Below are 26028 nucleotides of genomic sequence, written 5' to 3' on the forward strand. Positions count from 1 at the left end.
GTCTACTCAAGAACCTCCCCCACACCCAACCCACACCTCCCCCACACCATATCCACACCTCCCCCACACCCCAACCCCTCAACGTTTCTCAAACGTTTCACAACTCAAGCTCTCAACTAATGGCCTGTGCATAATTAATGAACTTAAGTGGTTTCTATCGTCGGCAACAACCAATCAAATTATGAATAATTAATCTAAAATAAACCCACCAGCCATCTCTTCCGCACCTAATTTATTTCTGTTTAATTTTTTTCTAATTAAACTAAATTTCTGCTTCTAATTTATTTCTAAATTGAGATTTTTTTTCTTAAAATTATTTCAAATTTTCTTCAACTAATTTGTTTATAAGTTTAAACTTATTTTTCCAACCCAAAATATTGTTTCATAAATTACTTGCACTAAGATTAACCTCCCACAGTGCACTGGTCTAGTATGTCCAGAGGTGTTTATTAGCATCGGAGAGCATTCGTTCTTTATGTCACTATCTAAATAGTAGCATTGGAGAGCATTCGTTCTTTATGTCACTATCTAAATAGAGACGCCGATTACATTTGTAAGGTTAAGTAAACTACTGTACTGAATTAAACTACGAACTCTAGAAATATATGGGACAGGTTTTTGTTTTGCTTTCGTGGTTCACGTCGTACTATATTTGTGTATGTGTTGATTATATTTTAGTTATGATTATTAAGATTATAAGGTTACTTATAAGTTCGTTATAAGGTTAGTTATACGTTTATTATAGGTTTGTTAAAAGGTCAGTTACAGTTCGTAATGGGTTTATTCATAGGTTCGTTGTAGTGTTAATTACACGTTCGTTATAAGGTTGATGTCATGATATGTCTTGTATGTCGGCGCCTGTGACACAAGAATCAGCCTCTGACAGTCTGATCGTGTTTAATACATATACACCGGTGAATAAGATACATTACATCACCTCACATTTAATGGTTGACCAATCAATTAACCAAAAGTTGACCATTCAATTAGCCAGAGGCTGATCATTCAATTAGCCAGAGGTTGACAATTCAATTAGCCAGATGCTGACCAATCAAATAGCCAGATGTTGACCATTCAATTAGCCAGATGCTGACCAATCAATTAGCCAGATGTTGACCATTCAATTAACCAGAGGTTGACCAATCAATTAACCATATGTTGACCATACACTGAAATTACTTACTGAAAAGATTGATTAAAAAATGTTTTCGTGAGTTTCGCTTTAGCTCGACATTTAAACGGTATTAATAAGAAACATAAATAGTTGATGTCGTGATGTATGTTTGGCTGACATAAAAAATGTGGTGGTGATTTATGCTTGGCGGCACTTTCATTCTAATTGCAACATTGATAATAATGGCTAATTTATTAAATGACATTTTTCTGGGTTTATTTTTATTTCCTGAGTTTATTTAGTAATCGAAGCGTAGCTAAATATCTTTGGAGCTTAGATCTGAGCTAACAGTGTGCTGAAAGTTTCAGCTAAAAACTGAGCTAACTTGAGCTGATGGATGGTGCGATTCACGTATCAGAGCATTAGATAGGAAACTTTGATTTTTCTAAAACAACGTCCACACATATAAGGTCGTGTTCTCCCTTTACTCTAACTTTCACGGGACTTTCTTTTCGACAGCGTTAACAGCTCCAACAACAATGGCATGACCTGCTCTACAACATCAACTTATTAAATGACCTACTCCACAACTCCAATTAATTAAATGACCTACTCCAATAAATTAAATTACCTACTCCACAACTCCAATTAATTAAATGACCTACTCCAATTAATTAAATTACCTACTCCACAACTCCAATTAATTAAATGACCTACTCCAACTAATTAAATTACCTACTCCACAACTCCAATTAATTAAATGACCTACTCCAAATAATTAAATTACCTACGACACAACATCAACTAATTAAATGACCTACTCCTCAACTCCAATTAGTTAAATTACCTACGACACAACTCCAAGTAATTAATTACCTACTCCTCAACTCCAATTAATTAAATGACCTACGACACAACATCAACTAATTAAATTACCTACTCCTCAACTCCAATTAGTTAAATTACCTACGACACAACTCCAAGTAATTAATTACCTACTCCTCAACTCCAATTAATTAAATGACCTACGACACAACTTCAACTAATTAAATGACCTACTCCTCAACTCCAATTAATTAAATGACCTACAACACATCTCCAAGTAATTAATTACCTTCTCCTCAACTCCAAATAGTTAAATGACCTACTCCACAACTCCAAATAATTAAATGACCTACTCCAACTGATTAAATGACCTATTCTATAACTCCAATCTCAACTTGACGTTTTATTGTGTTTCAGGACAACTCTACTGCCCTGCTGTGTTTGATGGCTTACTGTGCTGGGACTACACACCAAGTGGGACAGTGGCCAAGGCTGAGTGTCCCCATCACATAGAGAAATCTTTTCTACCAGACGGTGAGAGATTCATCTTAATTCATTGCCTACATGCCTACATTAGGAGAAAATAAATAATGGTTTTACAACAGGCCTACTTCTGTCCCTACAACTACCACCTCATAATATTCAAGTACAATTATCACCTAATACTCCAGATTTGCTACAATTACCTATTTCAGAATTTGTCTATAATTAACTTCAATATTCCAGACTTTGCCTACAATTACCTCTGCTATTTCAGAATTTGCCCACAATTACCTCTAATATTTCAGACTTTACCTACAATTACCACCTACTATTTCAGAATTTGCCCACAATGACCTCTGATATTTCAGACTTTGCCTACAATGACCTCTAATATTTCAGAATTTGCCTACAATGACCTCTACTATTTCAGAATTTGCCCACAATGACCTCTAATATTTCAGAATTTGCCCACAATGACCTCTAATATTTCAAAATTTGCCCACAATGACCTATAATATTTCAGAATTTGCCCACAATGACCTCTAATATTTCAGAATTTGCCCACAATGACCTCTAATATTTCAGAATTTGCCTACAATGACCTCTACTATTTCAGACTTTGCCTACAATGACCTCTAATATTTCAAAATTTGCCCACAATGACCTCTAATATTTCAGAATTTGCCTACAATCACCTCTAATATTTCAGAATTTGCCCACAAGACGTGTAATGAGGACGGCACTTGGTTCAGACATCCAGTCTCCAACAGGACCTGGACGGACTACACGTCATGTGGCGAGAACAGAGTGAGTACATATGGTCATCTGGTCATCTGTCATCTGGTCGTCTTAGGGTCATCTGGTCCATTGGTCAGTTAATCAGTGTGTCAGTTGGTTATCAGTCAGTTGGTTAGTGACAAGAGAGATAACTCCATATCAGCGAGACACCTCCCTATACAGTTTGAGAACTATTGATATTACCCAATAAGATTTGAAAGTGTTTAAGGAAATCGATCAATAAAGCGATCACTTTAACTCGGAACAATTCAAATACAGTGAGCTAAACTAATCAACGCTGATCCTTAATTAAATATTTTAATTTCACAAACCCAAGCGTGCTCGGGGCGTGATTACAGTAATTTATTCACGTACTCAAGTTAAAAAAAGATTTTATACTATGATCCTGTTAATTAATCAGTTCTGTTTAATTAATGAGCCTCGCGTTTAAAAACCTCCGGTTTAGAAATGTTCCTAAAAATTTCACCAATGCCTATTTTTAGATCAGCTATTACACAATCCTCAAATTATGCTCAAATAAAGAATTAAAAACAATTATACTCAGATACACGTAACTAATGTAGCGAGAGGCTGTGGGACATGGAGTTAACGAGGGTCAGGTACAATTACAGTAAAACACGGGCAAAAACTGTCGACAACCACAAGGGATGACTGGCTAAGATTCAGATTTCGTTGTGAATAATGGAAGATTTTAATGAATATTTAATATTCACATCAAGCGGGCTCGGGCTATTGACATCTCCACCAACCCATGACATCCAACCCATGACATCAAAGCTAGATCTGCACCAACCCATGACATCAAAGTTTAGATCTCCACCAACCCATGACATCAAAGCTAGATCTCCACCAATTCATGACATCAAAGTTTAGATCTCCACCAACCCGAGACATCAAAGTTTAGATCTGCACCAACCCATGACATCAAAGTTTAGATCTCCACCAACCCATGACATCAAAGTTTAGATATCCACCAACCCATGACATCAAAGTTTAGATATCCACCAACCATGACATCAAAGTTTAGATCTCCACCAACCCATGACATCAAAGTTTAGATCTCCACCAACCCATGACATCAAAGTTTAGATCTCCACCAACCCATGACATCAAAGTTTAGATATCCACCAACCATGACATCAAAGTTTAGATATCCACCAACCCATGACATCAAAGTTTAGATATCCACCAACCCATGACATCAAAGTTTAGATATCCACCAACCCATGACATCAAAGTTTAGATCTCCACCAACCCATGACATCAAAGTTTAGATCTCCACCAACCCATGACATCAAAGTTTAGATCTCCACCAACCCATGACATCAAAGTTTAGATCTCCACCAACCCATGACATCAAAGTTTAGATCTCCACCAATTCATGACTCAAAGTTTAGATCTCCACCAATTCATGACATCAAAGTTTAGATCTCCACCAACCCATGACATCAAAGTTTAGATCTCCACCAACCCATGACATCAAAGTTTAGATCTCCACCAATTCATGACTCAAAGTTTAGATCTCCACCAATTCATGACATCAAAGTTTAGATCTCCACCAACCCATGACATCAAAGTTTAGATCTCCACCAACCCATGACATCAAAGTTTAGATCTCCACCAACCCATGACATCAAAGTTTAGATCTCCACCAATTCATGACTCAAAGTTTAGATCTCCACCAATTCATGACATCAAAGTTTAGATCTGCACCAACCCATGACATCAAAGTTTAGATCTCCACCAATTCATGACATCAAAGTTTAGATCTCCACCAACCCATGACATCAAAGTTTAGATCTCCACCAACCCATGACATTAAAGTTTAGATCTCCACCAATTCATGACATCAAAGTTTAGATCTCCACCAACCCATGACATCAAAGTTTAGATATCCACCAACCCATGACATCAAAGTTTAGATCTCCACCAACCCATGACATCAAAGTTTAGATCTCCACCAACCCATGACATCAAAGTTTAGATCTCCACCAACCCATGACATCAAAGTTTAGATCTCCACCAACCCATGACATCAAAGTTTAGATCTCCACCAACCCATGACATCAAAGTTTAGATATCCACCAACCCATGACATCAAAGTTTAGATCTCCACCAACCCATGACATCAAAGTTTAGATCTCCACCAACCCATGACATCAAAGTTTAGATCTCCACCAACCCATGACATCAAAGTTTAGATCTCCACCAACCCATGACATCAAAGTTTAGATCTCAGGGTGGAATCAGACATGATCGTGTTGAATTTGGGTTGAGATTATCTTGGAAGGGTGTGTGTTGAGACATGATCTTGGAAGGGTGTGTGTTAAGACATGATCTTGGAAGGGTGTGTGTTGAGACATGATCTTGGGAGGGTGTGTGTTGAGACATGATCTTGGGAGGGTGTGTGTTGAGACATGATCTTGGGAGGGTGTGTGTTGAGACATGATCTTGGGAGGGTGTGTGTTGAGACATGATCTTGGGAGGGTGTGTGTTGAGACATGATCTTGGGAGGGTGTGGGTTGAGACATGATCTTGGAAGGGTGTGTGTTGAGACATGATCTTGGGAGGGTGTGTGTTGAGACATGATCTTGGGAGGGTGTGTGTTGAGACATGATCTTGGGAGGGTGTGTGTTGAGACATGATCTTGGGAGGGTGTGTGTTGAGACATGATCTTGGGAGGGTGTGTGTTGAGACATGATCTCGGGAGGGTGTGTGTTGAGACATGATCTTGGGATGGTGTGTGTTGAGACATGATCTCGGGAGGGTGTGTGTTGAGACATGATCTTGGGAGGGTGTGTGTTGAGACATGATCTCGGGAGGGTGTGTGTTGAGACATGATCTCGGGAGGTTGTGGGTTGAGACATGATCGTGGGAGGGTGTGTGTTGAGACATGATCTTGGGAGGGTGTGTGTTGAGACATGATCTTGGGAGGGTGTGTGTTGAGACATGATCTTGGGAGGGTGTGTGTTGAGACATGATCTTGGGAGGGTGTGTGTTGAGACATGATCTTGGGAGGGTGTGTGTTGAGACATGATCTTGGGAGGGTGTGTGTTGAGACATGATCTTGGGAGGGTGTGTGTTGAGACATGATCTTGGGAGGGTGTGGGTTGAGACATGATCTTGGAAGGGTGTGTGTTGAGACATGATCTTGGGAGGGTGTGTGTTGAGACATGATCTTGGGAGGGTGTGTGTTGAGACATGATCTTGGGAGGGTGTGTGTTGAGACATGATCTTGGGAGGGTGTGTGTTGAGACATGATCTTGGGAGGGTGTGTGTTGAGACATGATCTTGGGAGGGTGTGTGTTGAGACATGATCTTGGGAGGGTGTGTGTTGAGACATGATCTCGGGAGGGTGTGTGTTGAGACATGATCTTGGGAGGGTGTGGGTTGAGATATGATCGTGGGAGGGTGTGTGTTGAGACATGATCTTGGGAGGGTGTGTGTTGAGACATGATCTTGGGAGGGTGTGTGTTGAGACATGATCTTGGGAGGGTGTGTGTTGAGACATGATCTTGGGAGGGTGTGTGTTGAGACATGATCTTGGGAGGGTGTGTGTTGAGACATGAACTTGGGAGGGTGTGTGTTGAGACATGATCTTGGGAGGGTGTGGGTTGAGACATGATCTTGGAAGGGTGTGTGTTGAGACATGATCTTGGGAGGGTGTGTGTTGAGACATGATCTTGGGAGGGTGTGTGTTGAGACATGATCTTGGGAGGGTGTGTGTTGAGACATGATCTTGGGAGGGTGTGTGTTGAGACATGATCTTGGAAGGGTGTGTGTTGAGACATGATCTTGGGAGGGTGTGTGTTGAGACATGATCTTGGGAGGGTGTGTGTTGAGACATGATCTTGGGAGGGTGTGTGTTGAGACATGATCTTGGGAGGGTGTGTGTTGAGACATGATCTCGGGAGGGTGTGTGTTGAGACATGATCTCGGGAGGGTGTGTGTTGAGACATGATCTTGGGAGGGTGTGTGTTGAGACATGATCTCGGGAGGGTGTGTGTTGAGACATGATCTTGGGAGGGTGTGTGTTGAGACATGATCTCGGGAGGGTGTGTGTTGAGACATGATCTCGGGAGGTTGTGGGTTGAGACATGATCGTGGGAGGGTGTGTGTTGAGACATGATCTTGGGAGGGTGTGTGTTGAGACATGATCTTGGGAGGGTGTGTGTTGAGACATGATCTTGGGAGGGTGTGTGTTGAGACATGATCTTGGGAGGGTGTGTGTTGAGACATGATCTTGGGAGGGTGTGTGTTGAGACATGATCTTGGGAGGGTGTGTGTTGAGACATGATCTTGGGAGGGTGTGTGTTGAGACATGATCTTGGGAGGGTGTGGGTTGAGACATGATCTTGGAAGGGTGTGTGTTGAGACATGATCTTGGGAGGGTGTGTGTTGAGACATGATCTTGGGAGGGTGTGTGTTGAGACATGATCTTGGGAGGGTGTGTGTTGAGACATGATCTTGGGAGGGTGTGTGTTGAGACATGATCTTGGGAGGGTGTGTGTTGAGACATGATCTTGGGAGGGTGTGTGTTGAGACATGATCTTGGGAGGGTGTGTGTTGAGACATGATCTCGGGAGGGTGTGTGTTGAGACATGATCTTGGGAGGGTGTGGGTTGAGATATGATCGTGGGAGGGTGTGTGTTGAGACATGATCTTGGGAGGGTGTGTGTTGAGACATGATCTTGGGAGGGTGTGTGTTGAGACATGATCTTGGGAGGGTGTGTGTTGAGACATGATCTTGGGAGGGTGTGTGTTGAGACATGATCTTGGGAGGGTGTGTGTTGAGACATGATCTTGGGAGGGTGTGGGTTGAGACATGATCTTGGAAGGGTGTGTGTTGAGACATGATCTTGGGAGGGTGTGTGTTGAGACATGATCTTGGGAGGGTGTGTGTTGAGACATGATCTTGGGAGGGTGTGTGTTGAGACATGATCTTGGGAGGGTGTGTGTTGAGACATGATCTTGGGAGGGTGTGTGTTGAGACATGATCTTGGGAGGGTGTGTGTTGAGACATGATCTTGGGAGGGTGTGTGTTGAGACATGATCTTGGGAGGGTGTGTGTTGAGACATGATCTTGGGAGGGTGTGTGTTGAGACATGATCTCGGGAGGGTGTGTGTTGAGACATGATCTTGGGAGGGTGTGGGTTGAGATATGATCGTGGGAGGGTGTGTGTTGAGACATGATCTTGGGAGGGTGTGGGTTGAGACATGATCTTGGGAGGGACTGGTTTGAGACACTATTTTGGTGGGGAGGGGGGGGGGAAGAGAGTCGGATTGAGAGACGATTTTAAAACAGCCGATCATGTGTTGACATGGTCTAGGAAGCGATGGAACGCTGGCATGTGGCTTACCACACTCGCCTTATAGATCTTAAGTGCTGTAATGGACAAATTTCAAATTTTGTTTGGTGAGGGGGTGGCGAACCTGACCTTTGAACCTACCATCCCACTTAGCCGCCACTGATGTTTATCCCTGCAGCTTTCCCCTTGAGCTAAAGACCCAGTCAAGAAACACGGGGGTCAAGGGTCAGGAAAACACAACAAGAACGATTGAACTCGTTCACGCTGTAAAGATGACAAGTAAACAAAACATCCCCGCCTCGCTCTCGAACCTCGCGTGACCGCGCTGTCCAATCAGAGGCGAGAGCTCGATTTTAAACGGAGAAGTCATTGCATTTCACATTAATCTCAGCAAGTTCGGTAACCTCGGGGAGACTTCCATTAATAAAACATGGCAGTGTATATGGGAGAGGGGGGGGGGGAGGGGAGGGTATGGCTGCAGGAATCAATTTCCGGAATGGTTGGTGGAATCAATCTCAATACTTCAGGGTGGGGGGGGGGGGGTGATTTTTAAATTAAACAATTGTTTCAAATTTCTTTTTCATTATCCTTCAACATTGTAAAACCATTGTTGTTTCTGTTTTAAATTTAAACGTGTGTTTGCTTGAAATGATAAATTATCTTTGTTAAGTTGGTTTGTGTTCTCTAAAATTGTTTTAAAATCGAATCTATTTAGGTCTCACCCATAGGCGAATAGAGGGTACACTTAGTTCAAGGGAGACAACATCGGTTAACCTACTAATTACTAGTGAAAAGCTTACACAAAATGTAATTTAGAGAGCTAATTTGTAATAATGGAGTTCATTTTAGAAGATTTAGGAGACATGAATAACAGAGTATATATGTGACCTAGGCTACTCGCAGCGCCAAATGTGACCCTGCTCGCAGCGCCAATTGTGACCTTCCCCGAGTCTATCCTGCCCGACAACGCCAATTGTAACGAGTTGAACCACTCATGCTACACAACATCGACTACAGTAGAAAGACTCGAAGATGCAGGTTCGCTATTGATCCTTTTATTACATGAATCAAGAAATGCTTCAATATAACACAATGAATCAACAGAAATGTTTCAATATAATAGTCTGAATCAACTGACCCCCTAACAGTCCTCACTAGGCTTCATATAACTGAATCCACATGTCTAATGTCCTTCTTAACACAATATAACCAACTTGATATGTCACACAGACTGACTGATCTAAAGCGAGCGATGAAGAGGGAAGAGAGCGAGTTCAGCCGTCCCCTCCTATTTATCCCTTGTATTCGTACTCATCTTCGTACTTGTATTCCTCCGTAATCGATACTTGTACTCGATGTCTCCGACCACTAGTTGCGCAGTTCTAACGTACAGTCCGTGTCATAAACATCTGCATCCTATCAATCAAAGTTGACAGGCCGTCTGAATCCCCTCGTACCGTTTCCCAAAATAGCACGCGTTGGCTTTGAGATTGTTATCAGTCCGATCCAATAAGCCACCTGCTATCGGTTGCGTCAGACTGTAATACTGCGTCTCGGCTTAACGTTCGTTATCAGATTTGTGACTAGTAGCTAGGCCCACCCCAGCTACATCCACCCCTGCCTTTTTTTGTGTGTTTTCAACCACAAACAACGCCTGGCAGGTGCACTCCTCCAAAGTCAATCGCACAATCGTAAAAAAAAATTCTATTGTTCCACTCACTGTCCACGACGTTCCATTCGTATACGATTGACAGTTATACCTATTTCACATATCAACTGTGTCTACATCATCTTCCTGAGACACAAAACAGTTCTAGAATTCACATCCACCCTTCTCGTTTGGTGCCTTCACCAGTTCAGTTTTATAGGTTTTTGAACCGTCTGTTCTCATACCAGCGCGACCATGAAAGACTTGATGGTTGCTGACAAAAAATTTCGTCTTCCTTCTGTTCCTCAAACTTCTCCGCGGACCACTTATCTGATGGTCTACTGTCTCTCTGCTTCTGGAAGGAACGGGATCCTCTTTGTTGCCGTTATCCTCCACTTGTATATCGCGGTTGTTCTGTTGATGGTGATATGGTTCCGGGATGGGTATGTGAATTTCCGCTATAGTTTCCGGTTCCCTAATTGTCTTGGATTTCCTTGTGTGTAACTGCTCTTCTTGCCTATTCCAATATTTCTTTAATTGAGCAATATTCGCCCACCGATCCGGTTTGGCGTGATCGATGGGTCTTATCTTAAAGGGGCCACCTGCTACTTTAGGCATCTCCACGACTTGCCATATCTCCTGTCCCCAGAGATCGTGGATTTTGTTTCTGCCTAACGGGTGGCTACGCAGTAATACCCTGTCATTCAGTTTGAGTGGCGGGTCCTTCGTCTGTACCGGCGGTTCCCTTCGCCGTGCTTCATGTTCTAGTCTTTCCTGTACTACCCTGTACATTTCTCTAATTCTTCTCATATGTTCATTCACATATTCCAGTGCGGTGTATGAGCCAGTCATACTCTCCCTTTTTCCTAGGAACAAATCAAGAGGGAGTCGAGCCTCTCGTCCGAACAGCAACATGTGTGGCGAAAAGCCGGTTGTGGCATGGGGTGTGCAGTTGTATAGATATACCAACTCTGGGAGAAAATCAGGCCAACGTTTTTTCTGTTCAGGTTCTAGCGTACGCAGCAAATCATGCATGCTGCGGTTGAACCGTTCACACTGTCCGTTTCCTTTCGGATTAAATGTGGTTGTTCTAGATTTGTTGATCCCGTAGTGGCTGCACAGTTGGTTAATTACTTCTGACTCGAAAGCCCTTCCTTGGTCAGAGTGTAATTGTCTTGGTATGCCATATTTGATGAACCAATGTTCTATTAAGACCTTTGCCACTGTTTTGGCAGTCTGATCTCGCGTGGGCACCGCCACCGTCCATTTGGTGAATACATCAGTCATTACCAACACATGTTCCGTCCCATCCGATGATTGCTCCAACGACGTAAAGTCCATAGCCACAATCTCTAGTGGTTTTGTCGCTAGTAGGTGTCCTGATGGCTGTCTCATTTTGACAACTGGCATTTTCGCATGCTGACACCTCACACAAGCCTCACAATGGCGTTTGACCTCCATTTCCATATTGGGCCAGTAACACCTCCGTCGTAATATTTTGTGCGTCCTGTCCTGACCCTGGTGTCCTGCCCTGTCATGTGCCAACCTTAGCACTTCTTCTCGTAACTGTCCAGGCACCACCACCTGGTGTATTGTCCCATCAATTTGGTCATGAATTCTCCGCATGAGAACACCATCCTCTATACTGAGACGGTCCCACTGACTCAGTATTTTCTTTGTTTCTCGACCAAATTGTTCTCTTTCCCTTCTTCCTGGGAATTTTTGTTCCTGGACGTATTTCAATAGCGGTTGTAAGCCACTATCCGTTCTCTGGGCATCTCTTATCTTTTTGTGATTAAAGCAATTAAAATCACTACTGTCCATATGTCCGGGCTCTGTGGATATGTGCTCCACCCCGGTCTGCCCGTTTTGCATCACTTGTACCCCATGAGGGATATCTGTTGACGCTCTGACCTCACATATTCCTGTCAGCGTTTCTTCCTCATCACCCGGTTTCTCGTAAGGATTCCTTGATAAGGCGTCCGCATTGCCATTGGACCGCCCCGGGCGATACTTTATCTCTAGGTCAAAGAGTGCCAATTCTGCTGCCCATCGCTGTTCGATGGATCCCAACTTTGCTGTCTTTAGGTGACTCAAGGGGTTATTGTCAGTGTATACCACACATTTAGCACCTAATAGATAGTCCCTGAATTTTTCAGTCACAGCCCATTTTAATGTCAAAAGTTCTAGTTTCATGGCGCTGTAATTTGTCATGTTCCTCTCTGATCCCTTCAGAGCTCGACTGGCATACGCAATAACCCTGAAACCTTGCTTTTGTTGTTGTGATAGCACAGATCCCAGACCTTTAGAGCTGGCGTCAATTTCTAACCGAAATGGTTTATCAAAGTCCGCGTATCCCAATATCGGCGCCTCTGTCAAAGCCTTTTTCAAGAGCTTAAACGAGTTCAGGCATTCATCCGTCCATAATTCACCTATCAGTTGTGTTTTACCTTTCTTTTTCTCCTTACTGTGTTTCTTTGTCATTTTGTTTACCAAGTCATGCAATGGTGCGGCAATTTTTGCAAAACCAGGCACAAATTTTCTATAATAGGAAGCAAAGCCCAAGAATGATCTGACCTCTACTGTAGTTGTTGGCTGTTTCCATTCTTTAACAGCTGCAATTTTATCTGGGTCAGTGGCGATGCCATCCGACGAAATCACATAACCCAAAAAATGTACCGATTTCAGACCAAAACAGCATTTGTCTGGGTTCAGCTTTACTCCTATCTCCCTAAGACGGAGAAACACTTGTTCTAATCTTTTTAGATGGTCCTCCCAAGTTTTTGAGTAAACTAGAATATCATCCAAATACACCAACATTATTTGAAATAGAAAGTCACTCATAGCACTCTGCATTACTCGCTGGAATGTAGCAGGTGCATTAGTTAGACCAAACGGCATACGGGTCCACTCGTACAGTCCCAGTGGAGAAATAAATGCAGTTTTATGTTGATCGTTGGGGTGCATGGCCACTTGGTGGTAGCCACTAGCCAAATCCAAGGTAGAAAAAAATCTTGCTCCCCCCAACGCATCAAGACATTCATCAATACGAGGCAAGGGGAATGCATCCCTTCTTGTGATATTGTTCAATTTCCGGTAATCACAACACAGTCTTATCTCCCCTGACTTCTTTTTTACCACTACTATCGGTGCCGCATACGGGCTTGTACTGGTTGTAATAATTCCCTTGTTTAGTAGATCATTCAGGTGTGCTTTCACCGCCGAGTAGTGACTCGGTGGTAATCTTCGATAAGGTTGCGCCACCGGCTTGTCTTGTAGTAAGGGTATCTGGTGTTTGATTACTTCCGTGTACCCCAAATCACCCTCATACGAGGCAAATATATCACTGTATTTATTCAGCAATTCATTTAGTTTTGGGTCCTCAGTTTCCGGGAATGTATATGATCGGCCATCCTCTTTCTTCACCTCGGCCGTCACATTGACCGACCTAATTGTTACTTCATTACTGCTGGTATTGCTCAGTTCGATGCACTGTGCCGACCTTAGTACCTCGACGTTCTGTGGTACTCCTACCAGAGTATTAGGCGGTATAAAAATTTCCTCATCCAAAACATTTGCCACTAATCCTTGAACTAGTCCATTTTCCGCTGATGTGTATGTCCGCAGTAACACGACACCTGCCCTCAGTGCGGCGCCACATGGTTCTATCATCACATCACCATTCACACTTCTATCACCAATTTGTAATGTGATTGCCTTGACCGTGTTTGCCGGGACTGCTGTCCTTCCTCTGGTCTTGGCAAACCTGGCCATCTTGGATCCCCGACCTGGTGTGGTCGATCCGACAATATTTGTAAGAAATTCTGGCAACTGGCCAAGAATATTCATGCCCAACAGGCAAGGTATATCTGACACATTTGTCTCTAGGTTGTGTTTCGTAACGAACACCCCAACCTGCTTCAACCTATGTCCTGCCACCACGACATCCGCCAGAAAATAACCACAGTATGGAATGGTTAGTCCATTAGCTGCCGTCAGGCGCATGCATGTGTCAGACCTTAACCTATGGTCTTTTCCTTTCATCCATTTGGTGTAAAAATTTTCCGTGATTGTCGTCACCTGGGAGCCTGTATCCACAATTGCCTTCACCGCGATGTCCCCAATCGTAATCACCATTTCGGGACAGACTCCCATCATTTTGCTTCTTGGGCCATAACCTCGCCCCTCTGTAGCCTGGCCCTGCCTTACAGAGGACGACCGTTTCCCTGGCAGTACCGTGCCATATGTCCGGGTTGTGAACAAGACAAACAAATTGGTCGGCCGTCGGCCGTCCATTGGAGTGATGGCTTGGCAGGACGCGGCCGTCCAACCCGTCCCTGTTTTGTCCCGTTCTTTTCCTGATTCTCAGCTGTTGACCTGCTTTCTAACCTCTCCAAACGTTGGTCAACCTTATCTAGGTGGGCCAACAGTTGAGTCATCATGGTCTCCATCGTGTCGGCCCCTGTGGGTGGGGATTGTCTCTGTTCAGGCACAGAGACTTTGTCCACCGAACAGTTCGATTGGTCCTCATCCTCGGACCTGCGGATCGCTGAGTTCCTCACCTGAAGGAATGTCAACTGCGGGTCTTTGTGGACCTCCTCTTTCAACTCTCTTCTTAGGATCGGGGTTGCTAGCCCCTCGATGAAATGGTCCCTCAGTAGGCGCACATCAATGTCAGGTGTTTTGACCTTTACCGAATCAAAGGCCCTGTTCATCCGGTGTGAGTACTCCATCACACTCTCCGCCAATCTCTGCCTTAAGCCTACGAACCCTGCTAGCAGTTGCGATCCCGACCGTCTCTCCCCAAAGGTCTCCATAATCAGATCCAGCACCTTATCTGGATCTGATTGGATGGTTTTATCGTGGCATTTGACCTCTGCCCTAACCGTCTCTCCTATACTGCCCATCAGCAGTCTTAATCTCTCCTCTGGTGACATGCTTCTCGAGGCCCAGGCCGCTTTGACCTCTTCACTGAACCTGTTGGTTAAAGTTGGATCACCGTCCCCGTAAAATTTGTTAATGTGGGACTCTCTGGGTAGGACCACTATATGGGTCTGCTTCTCGTCCAGAGTAGACATTTTATTCCGTAAGTAAAACAAAAGAGTTCTTTCTTACCGTGTGTATATGAAAAAAAATTTTCCTCGATTTTCACAGTTCCTGAATGTCAGAATTCACACACACACTAAACACAGTTATGCACAAGGTTGACTATGGGTGCCTAACTCGGCAAGTCTAGTTGAATTCATCCTGTTCGCAGCGCCAATTGTGACCTAGGCTACTCGCAGCGCCAAATGTGACCCTGCTCGCAGCGCCAATTGTGACCTTCCCCGAGTCTATCCTGCCCGACAACGCCAATTGTAACGAGTTGAACCCCTCATGCTACACAACATCGACTACAGTAGAAAGACTCGAAGATGCAGGTTCGCTATTGATCCTTTTATTACATGAATCAAGAAATGCTTCAATATAACACAATGAATCAACAGAAATGTTTCAATATAATAGTCTGAATCAACTGACCCCCTAACAGTCCTCACTAGGCTTCATATAACTGAATCCACATGTCTAATGTCCTTCTTAACACAATATAACCAACTTGATATGTCACACAGACTGACTGATCTAAAGCGAGCGATGAAGAGGGAAGAGAGCGAGTTCAGCCGTCCCCTCCTATTTATCCCTTGTATTCGTACTCATCTTCGTACTTGTATTCCTCCGTAATCGATACTTGTACTCGATGTCTCCGACCACTAGTTGCGCAGTTCTAACGTACAGTCCGTGTCATAAACATCTGCATCCTATCAATCAAAGTTGACAGGCCGTCTGAATCCCCTCGTACCGTTTCCCAAAATAGCACGCGTTGGCTTTGAGAATGTTATCAGTCCGATCCAATAAGCCACCTGCTATCGGTTGCGTCAGACTGTAATACTGCGTCTCGGCTTAACGTTCGTTATCAGATTTGTGACTAGTAGCTAGGCCCACCCCAGCTACATATATATATATATATATATATATATATATATATATATATATATATATATATATATGGGGAGTTGGTCTGAGGACAAATGATCTCGGACAAAATATCTCACGGACAAATGATCCCAGGAAAAATTATATCATGGATGAAAGATATATATATATATATCAGGACAAATGATACCATGGACAATTGATCTCAGACAAAATATATCACCGCAAAATAGTTATATTTATCGATTTTTTCGAGTTTTTGCATAGATATTGATAATTTTCTCAAATATTTTACAAGGAGTTTAATGGCACTTGTCAGAAATCGTTTGAACTCTGGACACAACGACTTCGTCCCAACTAAATTGAACGAGACATTGACTAACTAGGCTTAATGACTTTAAAGTCATCTGACGTCTATGATTTAATGACTGCAAATCTCGCCACCTAAGTAACGGATGTCAAAAACTTCCATAACAATCAGCATATTGTCAACACGATAATGAGAGAAGTCTATCAAATGCATTTTAAAAATGTCTTATTCGATTAGTAATTTGTAGAATTAAGTTAACTTAAAGCTGATTGGGCGATTTTTAGCCAATGGTGATATTATGTTTTCTTTCACCGTATTTAAGTTTTGTGCTTTAAAAACAGACTAACGCAATTAATGGAATCAAATTGTAGCCTAATTAGTTTAGGTTTAATAGGCTAGAAAAGCTGGTACCAAATATTTGTTGCCAGAAAGCATAGTTTTCAACCAAAATTGAATATTTTGAAACATTAGTGTAATAAGTACAAAATGATTTCCGGTTTTAGAAAATAGCTAGAAAATAGTAAAACAAATAATTACTAGTAATATAATAGTAATTTAGCAAACACTTTTATTTTTAATTTTGATTAGTAGAGTCGGAATTACGTGGTTAAAGGGGATGTCATATTATTTAATATAAATACAATACTCTCTATACACCATAGATCACTATTGTGTATTTTCATCATGGAAAACAATTGTTCTGACTTTTATTGTTTTACTCTCCCTGGCCATTCCGGCTGACTTCAAGGATAGGTTGAGGGCAGATTTTAAAAATAGTTGAATAAACAAAATAATTCTAAACGGCTTTTCAACGGCTTTTATTCGATACAAAAATATAAAAATGAGTGTAAGCGATGGTTCCCAAACGGCTTTAATTTTTTTTAAAGTAACTATATTTTTATCGCTTGCCATATTTAAAAAAAAAATGTTTAATTTAGTATGAGTACATAGACTTTTCAAGCCAATTGTCTCTGAAAGACGACCAAGAACAATAAACACAAAGAAAACTACAACATTTTATTGAAATAAAGTCGTCTAGGCAAGTAATGCTGTTATAACTCTGACCAAAATATAAATCTTTCTTTTTAAATTACCGGAAATTTGAAACCGGAAACTCTGGACAGGCTAACATGCGCACGCAGTATTGCTGAAAGTTTCTGCGCATAAACTAGCGACTGAACCCGTTCAGGGCACCAGTACATCTTTGCCGGCATTTAATTACGAGATGTTGGGGCAGGCGCTAAAATCCCACACAGATATTTATGGCCCATATGTTGGACAGTGGATGCAGAGCTTTGTCGTCCGTAAATGTAGTCGGTAGCATCCCCCCCCCCCCCATCAATCAGACGTCATCAAGGTACCGGTCAAGGTAAACTGACCAGAGGGATTACGAGGTTAACGTGACCCAGTCGGGAAATCTAGATTTAAAAACTAAACAAACAAGATATTGTCTTCTGAAAGGGGGGGGGGGGGTATTAAAAAACTTGAGGGTGAGACGGCGTATTGAATGGCTGGTGATATCAGCTGAGCTATTTTTGATGCGGGGAGCGTTTAAGGTGCCGGGTTTATGTTGGGATTATGTCTGTATTGGTCATTATCCCATGTCTACTTTGGTAGTGGTTATTCTTGTCACTGGTCATTCTTGTCACTGGTCATTCTTGTCACTGGTCATTCTTGTCACTTGTCATTCTTGTCACTGGTCATTCTTGTCACTGGTCACTCTTGTCACTGGTCATTCTTGTCACTGGTCACTCTTGTCACTGGTCATTCTTGTCACTTGTCATTCTTGTCACTTGTCATTCTTGTCACTGGTCATTCTTGTCACTGGTCACTCTTGTCACTGGTCATTCTTGTCACTGGTCACTCTTGTCACTGGTCACTCTTGTCACTGGTCACTCTTGTCACTGGTCATTCTTGTCACTGGTCACTCTTGTCACTGGTCATTCTTGTCACTGGTCACTCTTGTCACTGGTCATTCTTGTCACTGGTCATTCTTGTCACTGGTCATTCTTGTCACTGGTCATTCTTGTCACTGGTCACTCTAGTCACTTGTCATTCTTGTCACTGGTCATTCTTGTCACTGGTCATTCTTGTCACTGGTCATTCTTTTCACTAAGGCTAACTAGGGATAATGATCCTGAGATATTTTGTCCTGAGATATTTTAGCCTAAGATATTTTGTCCTGAGATATTTTGTCCTGAGATATTTTGTCCTGAGATATTTTGTCCTGATATATTTTAGCCTAAGATATTTTGTCCTGAGATATTTTAGCCTGTGAGAAATTGTGTCCCGTCATCAAAATTTCAAATTGTTGTTAAAAGCTCTAATTATTCGAACGATCTACAACAAGAAAACATCTTAATGAGTAAATAATTACAAAATAACAGTCCGGAATTGTTTTTTTTTCTTTTTTCGTTGTCTTTAGCGAACTTTGGTAGCCTTGGAAATTATCCGGGATGGAATGGTCCAAGTTGTTAAATACTTTACACGCTCCAGTTGTGTAATTAGTTGCTAGAATAACGGTTGTGGTTAAATACCGGTCACGTGTTAGATGGCCAAATTGCGGTGGGGGGGGGGGTATCATGGACTTTCTTAAAATTAAATTAAGTCGTTCTAAGTCGGCGGTCAATGGGTAGGTGAAGTAGAGCTCATCAGTTTTTACTGACTCAGCATACAAAAACATTATGTTGTCACTACTATGTCCTGAAATCTTTGCTTCCCAAGACTTGGTACCCACTTAAGCAGGATAACCTCTGTCAGTAATACAATGGAATCGACTAAAACCTTCGGGATGATAATAGTGTGTGTTAGCACTCGACCACACCTTCCGCTTAACTTCATAACACAAACTGTCACTCCTGCAAGATAGCATATCCACGCCAACATCAAACGAAACCCCTCACTTATAACATGACATATTGATAGTTGCATTCTTTTACGCAAAGCGGTATCGATATTTTCCCCAGCCTCTGAAATACCGTGTACAAGATGTATAAACGATATCGCATGTACCTGCCAGTGTTTTAATGAGTCGATATAGCTAGGTGTCGATGAGATCGATATCTTAATGATCGATTTAAAAAATAGGACTTGCAAGTACCATATTATATATATACATATATATATATATATATATATATATATATATATATATATATATATATAATGTGTGTGTGTATATTTGTATATAAACATTCACGGCACATATTCGCTGTAATACGCTTGAACTCGAGCTTAAATCCCTCCATGGTTTTCTCAGCTACATAACCTCAGACTTCAAGTTTAAATTATTCACCCTAAGCCCTTGTTACTCTCCGTCTCTCTCGATACTGAAAAAAAAAACAACTATAAAAACAGACGCTCAGAATGACAAATTAATGTTAAGGTTTAGTCCACCATAGTTTAACCCTCAGAGGTCTAATTTAACCCCCTGATGTCTACTGCTGCGTTTCCTTATTATTATTTCAAAGCTGTCTGTCGTATGTAGCGACTAGACAAGAATTGACGGAAAGCTTTAGTTTATCGTCATCATTTTGTCTGGCTCATTTCATTAGCTTGATGGTTGTTCAATTATTAACTGGCCTTTTGATTGTATTTTTCAATTACGTTTTATTTTGTATGAAATCTGTATGATTTGTCTTTACTGTTTGTTGCTTTATGTCTGTGAACAGCAATAGAATTTATTCTGTGTTATGAATGTCTGTGGAATATATTAGATGGGGAGCCACAGTGGCGATTAGATCTCTACATTTGAGCTGAGCTAATGAGGACTTAAACGTTAACGGAAATATTGGTCCCTGTTTGGGGTCTGCTGTCTGGTGACACTAAATGGTGTAGACTGGTGTCTGGGTGTCTTCTCAGCTGCGTATTATGTTTGTGGTTCTGTGTTAAAATTTTTTGGAAACGTTACTATATATATATATATATATATATATATATATATATATATATATATATATATATATATATATATATATATATATATATATATATATATATATATACTTTTTTATTAATATATCGAACAAAACAAAAAATGTTATTTTTATTTAACTGCAACACAATCAAGACGCATCCCAATGTTTTATGAGATCTTTATATACACTTTATATAAGAAATGCTGTGTTTAGACATTTTTCCAAAAAAAAAACAATTATTTAATAAGCTTTTATTAGTGCAAATTATATCCAATATTGTAATTATAGATATTTATTTGTTTCATGTTCTAATGAATTATTTGTAAAGGACATGTACGCTTATCCTGCCTTGAGTTGTAGGCCTACTTGTTAGAGTAAAGTGATGTGTACCCACGTGTGGGGTACACGGTCACGTTTGAGAACCGCTTGTCTTCCTCTTGTCTAGTACTGCCTCACTAGGAGACTTAAACTCGTCGATTTAAATTTAACCTTTGAACCTTAACCTTAGGTAATCACATTAGTAGTCTTCATTCAAACATTTTTGTTCTTGATAAAACTAAACTTTCAAATACCTTAAAAGGTTTTTCGAAATAAAAGCACCTCGTTATAAATTTACTTCTTGACTGGAAACCGTTCAAATTTGAATACAGAATAAATCTTTGAAAACAAAATGACTAAAGGCGTCCGTTTTTTTTTTATTTCTCCCGAGTACTTCAATTAAAAAGGGATTGATTGGCCAATGAGCCTCAATATCGTTGTCTTTTTTTTTATTATCTGTGCTGTTTTTGTTATAGTAGATGTAAGTTATTGTTTTATATAACATTGTTTGAGATTACACATTGAGCTCATTTGTTTATGTTATAAAAATGATTTAACAGCAGAGTAAATGTAGCTTTACCAATTACATCAATCGCATGAGTTTCTTCCCTTGAAATGCTAGTGTACATTACTGCAAGAGTTTTTTGCCCCTGGGCCGCTGCCAATAGATTAACCAAATCAGAAGATTTAATATCAAACAATTTGTTAAAAATTTTCCTGGCACAATTACAGAAATATTTTAGATCCAACTTTCCGTTTGTAGAAGTACTCGATTATCCTTTAACTTAATTCCTTATTCTGTAATAAACAGTTGAATAAAGTTGCTGTTCTGACCATGTTTATTATAGCATTCTTTGTGATACACATAATAAATTAATCATTTGATAACTCTATTTTACGCTCCGTTTAAAATAAAATAAAGCTTGGACTAAGTATAGGTTTTTACGATAGTTACAGTTATGGTTAGTGGTAAATGAATACACCAGCATGCAAGTTGTAACATCTGAAGAGTTGCTTCCCTTTATGCGATCTGTTGCTTCTGAAAAGAAAATCTACATTTTTTTTTCATTTTATCAAATTTAATCTTCAGGAATAAAAAAATTAAGACATTATTTGAAAAACATTTTTTTCTTAACCCACTGATGATATTGTTTTTATAAAATTAATATTTATATACCATAGGCAGTCCAGAGATAAAATAACAAAATACTTTTAATCTTCAACAACTCTCCATGAATTGTAATTATATTTATGTGACATGGGACTAATATTCTTAGTTTAAAACAAAAGCAGAAGTGCAATTTAATGATAAATTAGATTACTATAAATGTAATAATAAATATAATGAGCTGTTTTATAAATTATTGTACGTTACGGCCAGATTTTTCTCGAGAAGCAAGCCAAAAACAAATCGAATTCAATTTTACACATACATCAAATTCCCTGATAAACTAAACAAGATCTATAAATAGATTTCTCACATGACTCGATTACTGCCCTTGTTTGTATCTAAACATGTCATTCTTGCGCCCGATAATTTCTGACTTGTATTTCATTTGATAGGCGATGACATTGTAATGGAAAAATAAATCATATCAGCAGCTTTGATGGACGACACTGATAATGTTTTTCTCTCTCGATGCAGCGCTGTCATCGCGATGCTGAACTGTACCTAGAGCGTAAAGAGGACGTCAAGCGATTTCAATTTTTTTTTCTCTCACCGACGAATGAAATGTGTGTTAAAAAGTTCGATCGTTGGTGCTAGTAGGCTCCCCTGAGGGGTGAAGACTTGCGTGTGCTGTTCGTTTGGCGCCCTGTCAATTTTTAAAAACTGACCCCAGGCGGTTCGTTTTTCGACGAAAACACTTGCAAAAAATGTGTTTATAAAATGATCGAAAATTTATAAATAAATTTTGTTTTGTATATTTTAAGTTGTTTTTTTTTTCAGCAATCGTCGTCTTAAGAAGAATTTTTAGATATCCTATACTGGGTGTGAGGGCTGCTTTCTTTTTTAGTATATGTAAAATTTGGTGAAAAATGCTTTAGAATGCCATGACAGAATAGTTATATTATCGAATAACCGAAAATATTTTTATATATTTGAATAAATACAATACGAGGCATATTCCTTATTCTACATATTCCACTGGGGTCACAGATCGGAGGAAAAAATTAAACCAGGCTTTCTGTGCGTGAAGATAATTGAAAGCCTTGCGAATATCATGTAGATCTAGGTTCATTCCACGACTTCGTTCAATTTTTTTTTGTTCTACGTAAAAATCATTTGTTTAATTATAAGCCGTATTGATCACGTGACAAAGTTTTGGGATAATTGCGTTAATTAAAGTTGATGACGAAGCCCGCTAAGATGACATTTTGAAAAATAAAATGCCAGAAAGTCCAACCCAGCAAGACGGAGCTGGCCAGATCAATTGTTTAAAAACTCGCCTGATTCATTTGTTGCTTGAGTTTGGCTTGAATCGAAAGAAAAAATAAAACTACAGGTGATTAAAGATAACACCAAAAACAAAATGAAGCTCATTTTTATTTTATTTTTAAAAATTATTACAATCTTATGTATATAAGCAACAACAAAAAAAACAAAAAAAAAACTGAATTTTAATAACGTGCTTTAAAATATAAAAATTTACAAAAAAAAATTCTAAAACATTTTACTGTGCAGTTCAAAAATTCAGGAGCTAAAAATAGCTTAGTACATCACGAGTTGCAGTTCACATTGATGAAACAACAATGACATTTTTAAAAATTTGGTATTAGCCTAATAACTGCACCAAAAAATAAATGATTTGAAATGTTCTTGGCACTCTAATGGATTGTGTTGCAATGATATTAACGTTTTTTGTGTGAAGTTATGTAAGCCATCGATGTGGGGGTGGCAGGGGGATCTGCTTTTAATCAGTGTGTCTTTAAATTCCATACGCTGAAGTACACACATTAAGGTCACTACAGTTCTCTATGCAGCTAGGCCTGATAAAGTTAAACTAAATTCACGAATATTAAATATAGGGAGGCTTCAACTAGGCCGGATAAAACTCACCGAATTAACAAATATGTCAGTAAATTTACGGAGACTTCAACTGGGCACTGAATTCACGAATATGTCAGTAAATGTTGGGAGGCTGCTGATTGCGAAATCGTTGCCAGTCTCAACGATGGATTACTTTCCTTCTTTTACCCCCTGAAAGTCACTATGAAGATCATATTGCTGGTCACTATGAAGGTCATTGTGCTAGTGACTATGAAGGTCATGGTGCTGGTCACTGTGAAGGTTATAGTGCTGACCTCTGTGAAGGTCATGGTCGTCACTATGTACGTCATGGCGCTTGTCACTGTGAAGATCGTGGTACTGGACACTGTGAAGGTCACGGTGCTAATCACTGCGAAGGTCACGGTGCTGGTCACAGTAAATCTTATCGCGATGCTATTGTGGTGGTTGGTGATGGCCTTTTTGATGGTCATTGCGACGCTGATTGTGATGGTCATTGCAGTGTTGATTGTCATTGTGATTGTGATAGTGATTGTGATGGTGATTGTGATGGTGATTGTGATGGTGATTGTGATGGTGATTGTGATGGTGATTGTGATGGTGATTGTGATGGTCATTGCGATGGTGATTTTGATGTTCATTGTGATGGTGATTGTGATTGTGATGGTGATTGTGATGGTCAGTACTATTGTTCCTCTACTCCCCCCCCCCCCGTGTCCACAAATGAGGACACTGTACTTTAAACCTGAGATGACCCACGGCTCACTTCTCTCAACCCCTGCGCGTGTTTTAATGTTCCATCTGATGAAGGCGGGGCCGAACAAAAGAACAACATGGAATAAAATGGCGACTGACGCGGATGGCTCAAATATTTAAACAAAAGAATGTATTTTTAGCAGCTGTAAATCAACACTCCCCCACCCCTGTTGTTCTTTATTAACTCCCTTCACATTACTCCTCTACCCCACCCCCACCCCTCCCCACCCCCACCAACCCACACACAATCCTCCCCTGGAACAGATTCTTCCATCACACCTTTCTTAAGCCTGCTATTTTTAAATCATTTTAATTATCTCCCCTTAAAACCTTTTTGTATTTTTTTTTCTATTGTTATCTCTCGGTGTTGATAAACGCACTAATCTCCCTCATCGATGAATGGCTTTCTGCTAAACCCTAACTGTAATCAGTATCATTTCAACTTTCTCTCACTCGTACATATACTCACACACACAATCACACACACACACACACTCACACACACTCTAACACACACATACACACTCCCTCCCCCAGCCTCCCCATTATTCTTACAAGTAAACCTTTGTTTCATGTTTTCCCTTCTACCTCACACAATATTTCCTGCCTCACCATTCCTCTTGCAAGTAAACCTCTGTTTCATGTTTTCCCTTCTACCTCACACAATATTTTCTGCCTCACCATTCCTCTTGCAAGTTAACCTTTGTTTCATGTTTTCCCTTCTACCTCACACAACTAATATTTCCTGCCTCCCCCAGCAAGCAGAGGTCAACTACCACATATTGATAGCTGGGAACGCCGTCTCCTGTGTGCTGCTGATCATTAGTCTCATCATCTTCAACTCTTTTCGGTAAGTGGACGAGCCGCTGAACTCTCACAGAATTAAACGGGAGTGAACATATACATTAAATACGTACATAAACACACACACACACACACACACACACACATATATATATATATATATAAATATATATATATATATATATATATATATATATATATATATATATATATATATATATATATATATATATATATAGATAGATAGATAGATAGATAGATAGATAGATAGATAGATAGATAGATAGATAGATAGATATGTATGTATATATATATACATATATATATATATATATATATATATATATATATATATATATATAATTCTCCTCTTCGAGCCGTTAGAAAACAAGCTGCAAACGCTCTCCCTACCTCCCCACCCCTACATGGTTTTAGTGAGCTGTGTTCACTCTAAATGTTTACAAGCAGAGCCAACGATTTTAATCATAGGGGGGGGGGAGGGGAAGGAAGGGGGGGTTATGGTCCTTAACGAGCTACTTATAGTGTTTTAAAGAAATATTTTCAGTGTCAGCGTTGGTACTATCGAATTCACAAATTATGAATTATTGAAATTAGAAACAACTAAATAGCGGCGTATGTTATGCCGCGGGCCGGCTCGTATATATATATATATAGATATGTATGTATATATATATATACATATATATATATATATATATATATATATATATATATATATATATATATATATATATATATATATATA

The 26028-nt window shown here is 40.3% G+C and overlaps 1 protein-coding gene across 1 annotated transcript in view; it reads left to right on the forward strand.

Moving 5' to 3' along the window:
- Positions 1 to 2194: 2194 nt before the first annotated feature.
- The window catches only part of LOC131932089 (calcitonin gene-related peptide type 1 receptor), a 38832-nt gene continuing 14998 nt past the window's right edge, over positions 2195 to 26028 (forward strand). Inside the window, exons 1-4 of the mRNA XM_059288971.1 lie at positions 2195 to 2216; positions 2357 to 2473; positions 3132 to 3229; positions 25217 to 25308. Coding sequence (XP_059144954.1) covers positions 2195 to 2216; positions 2357 to 2473; positions 3132 to 3229; positions 25217 to 25308 — 329 coding nt within the window. The remainder of the gene's footprint in view (positions 2217 to 2356; positions 2474 to 3131; positions 3230 to 25216; positions 25309 to 26028) is intronic.

Source organism: Physella acuta, unplaced genomic scaffold (genome assembly GCF_028476545.2).
Source record: "Physella acuta isolate Inbredline_101_S28 unplaced genomic scaffold, ASM2847654v3 ptg002086l, whole genome shotgun sequence".
NCBI classification, from domain to species: Eukaryota; Metazoa; Mollusca; class Gastropoda; family Physidae; genus Physella; species Physella acuta.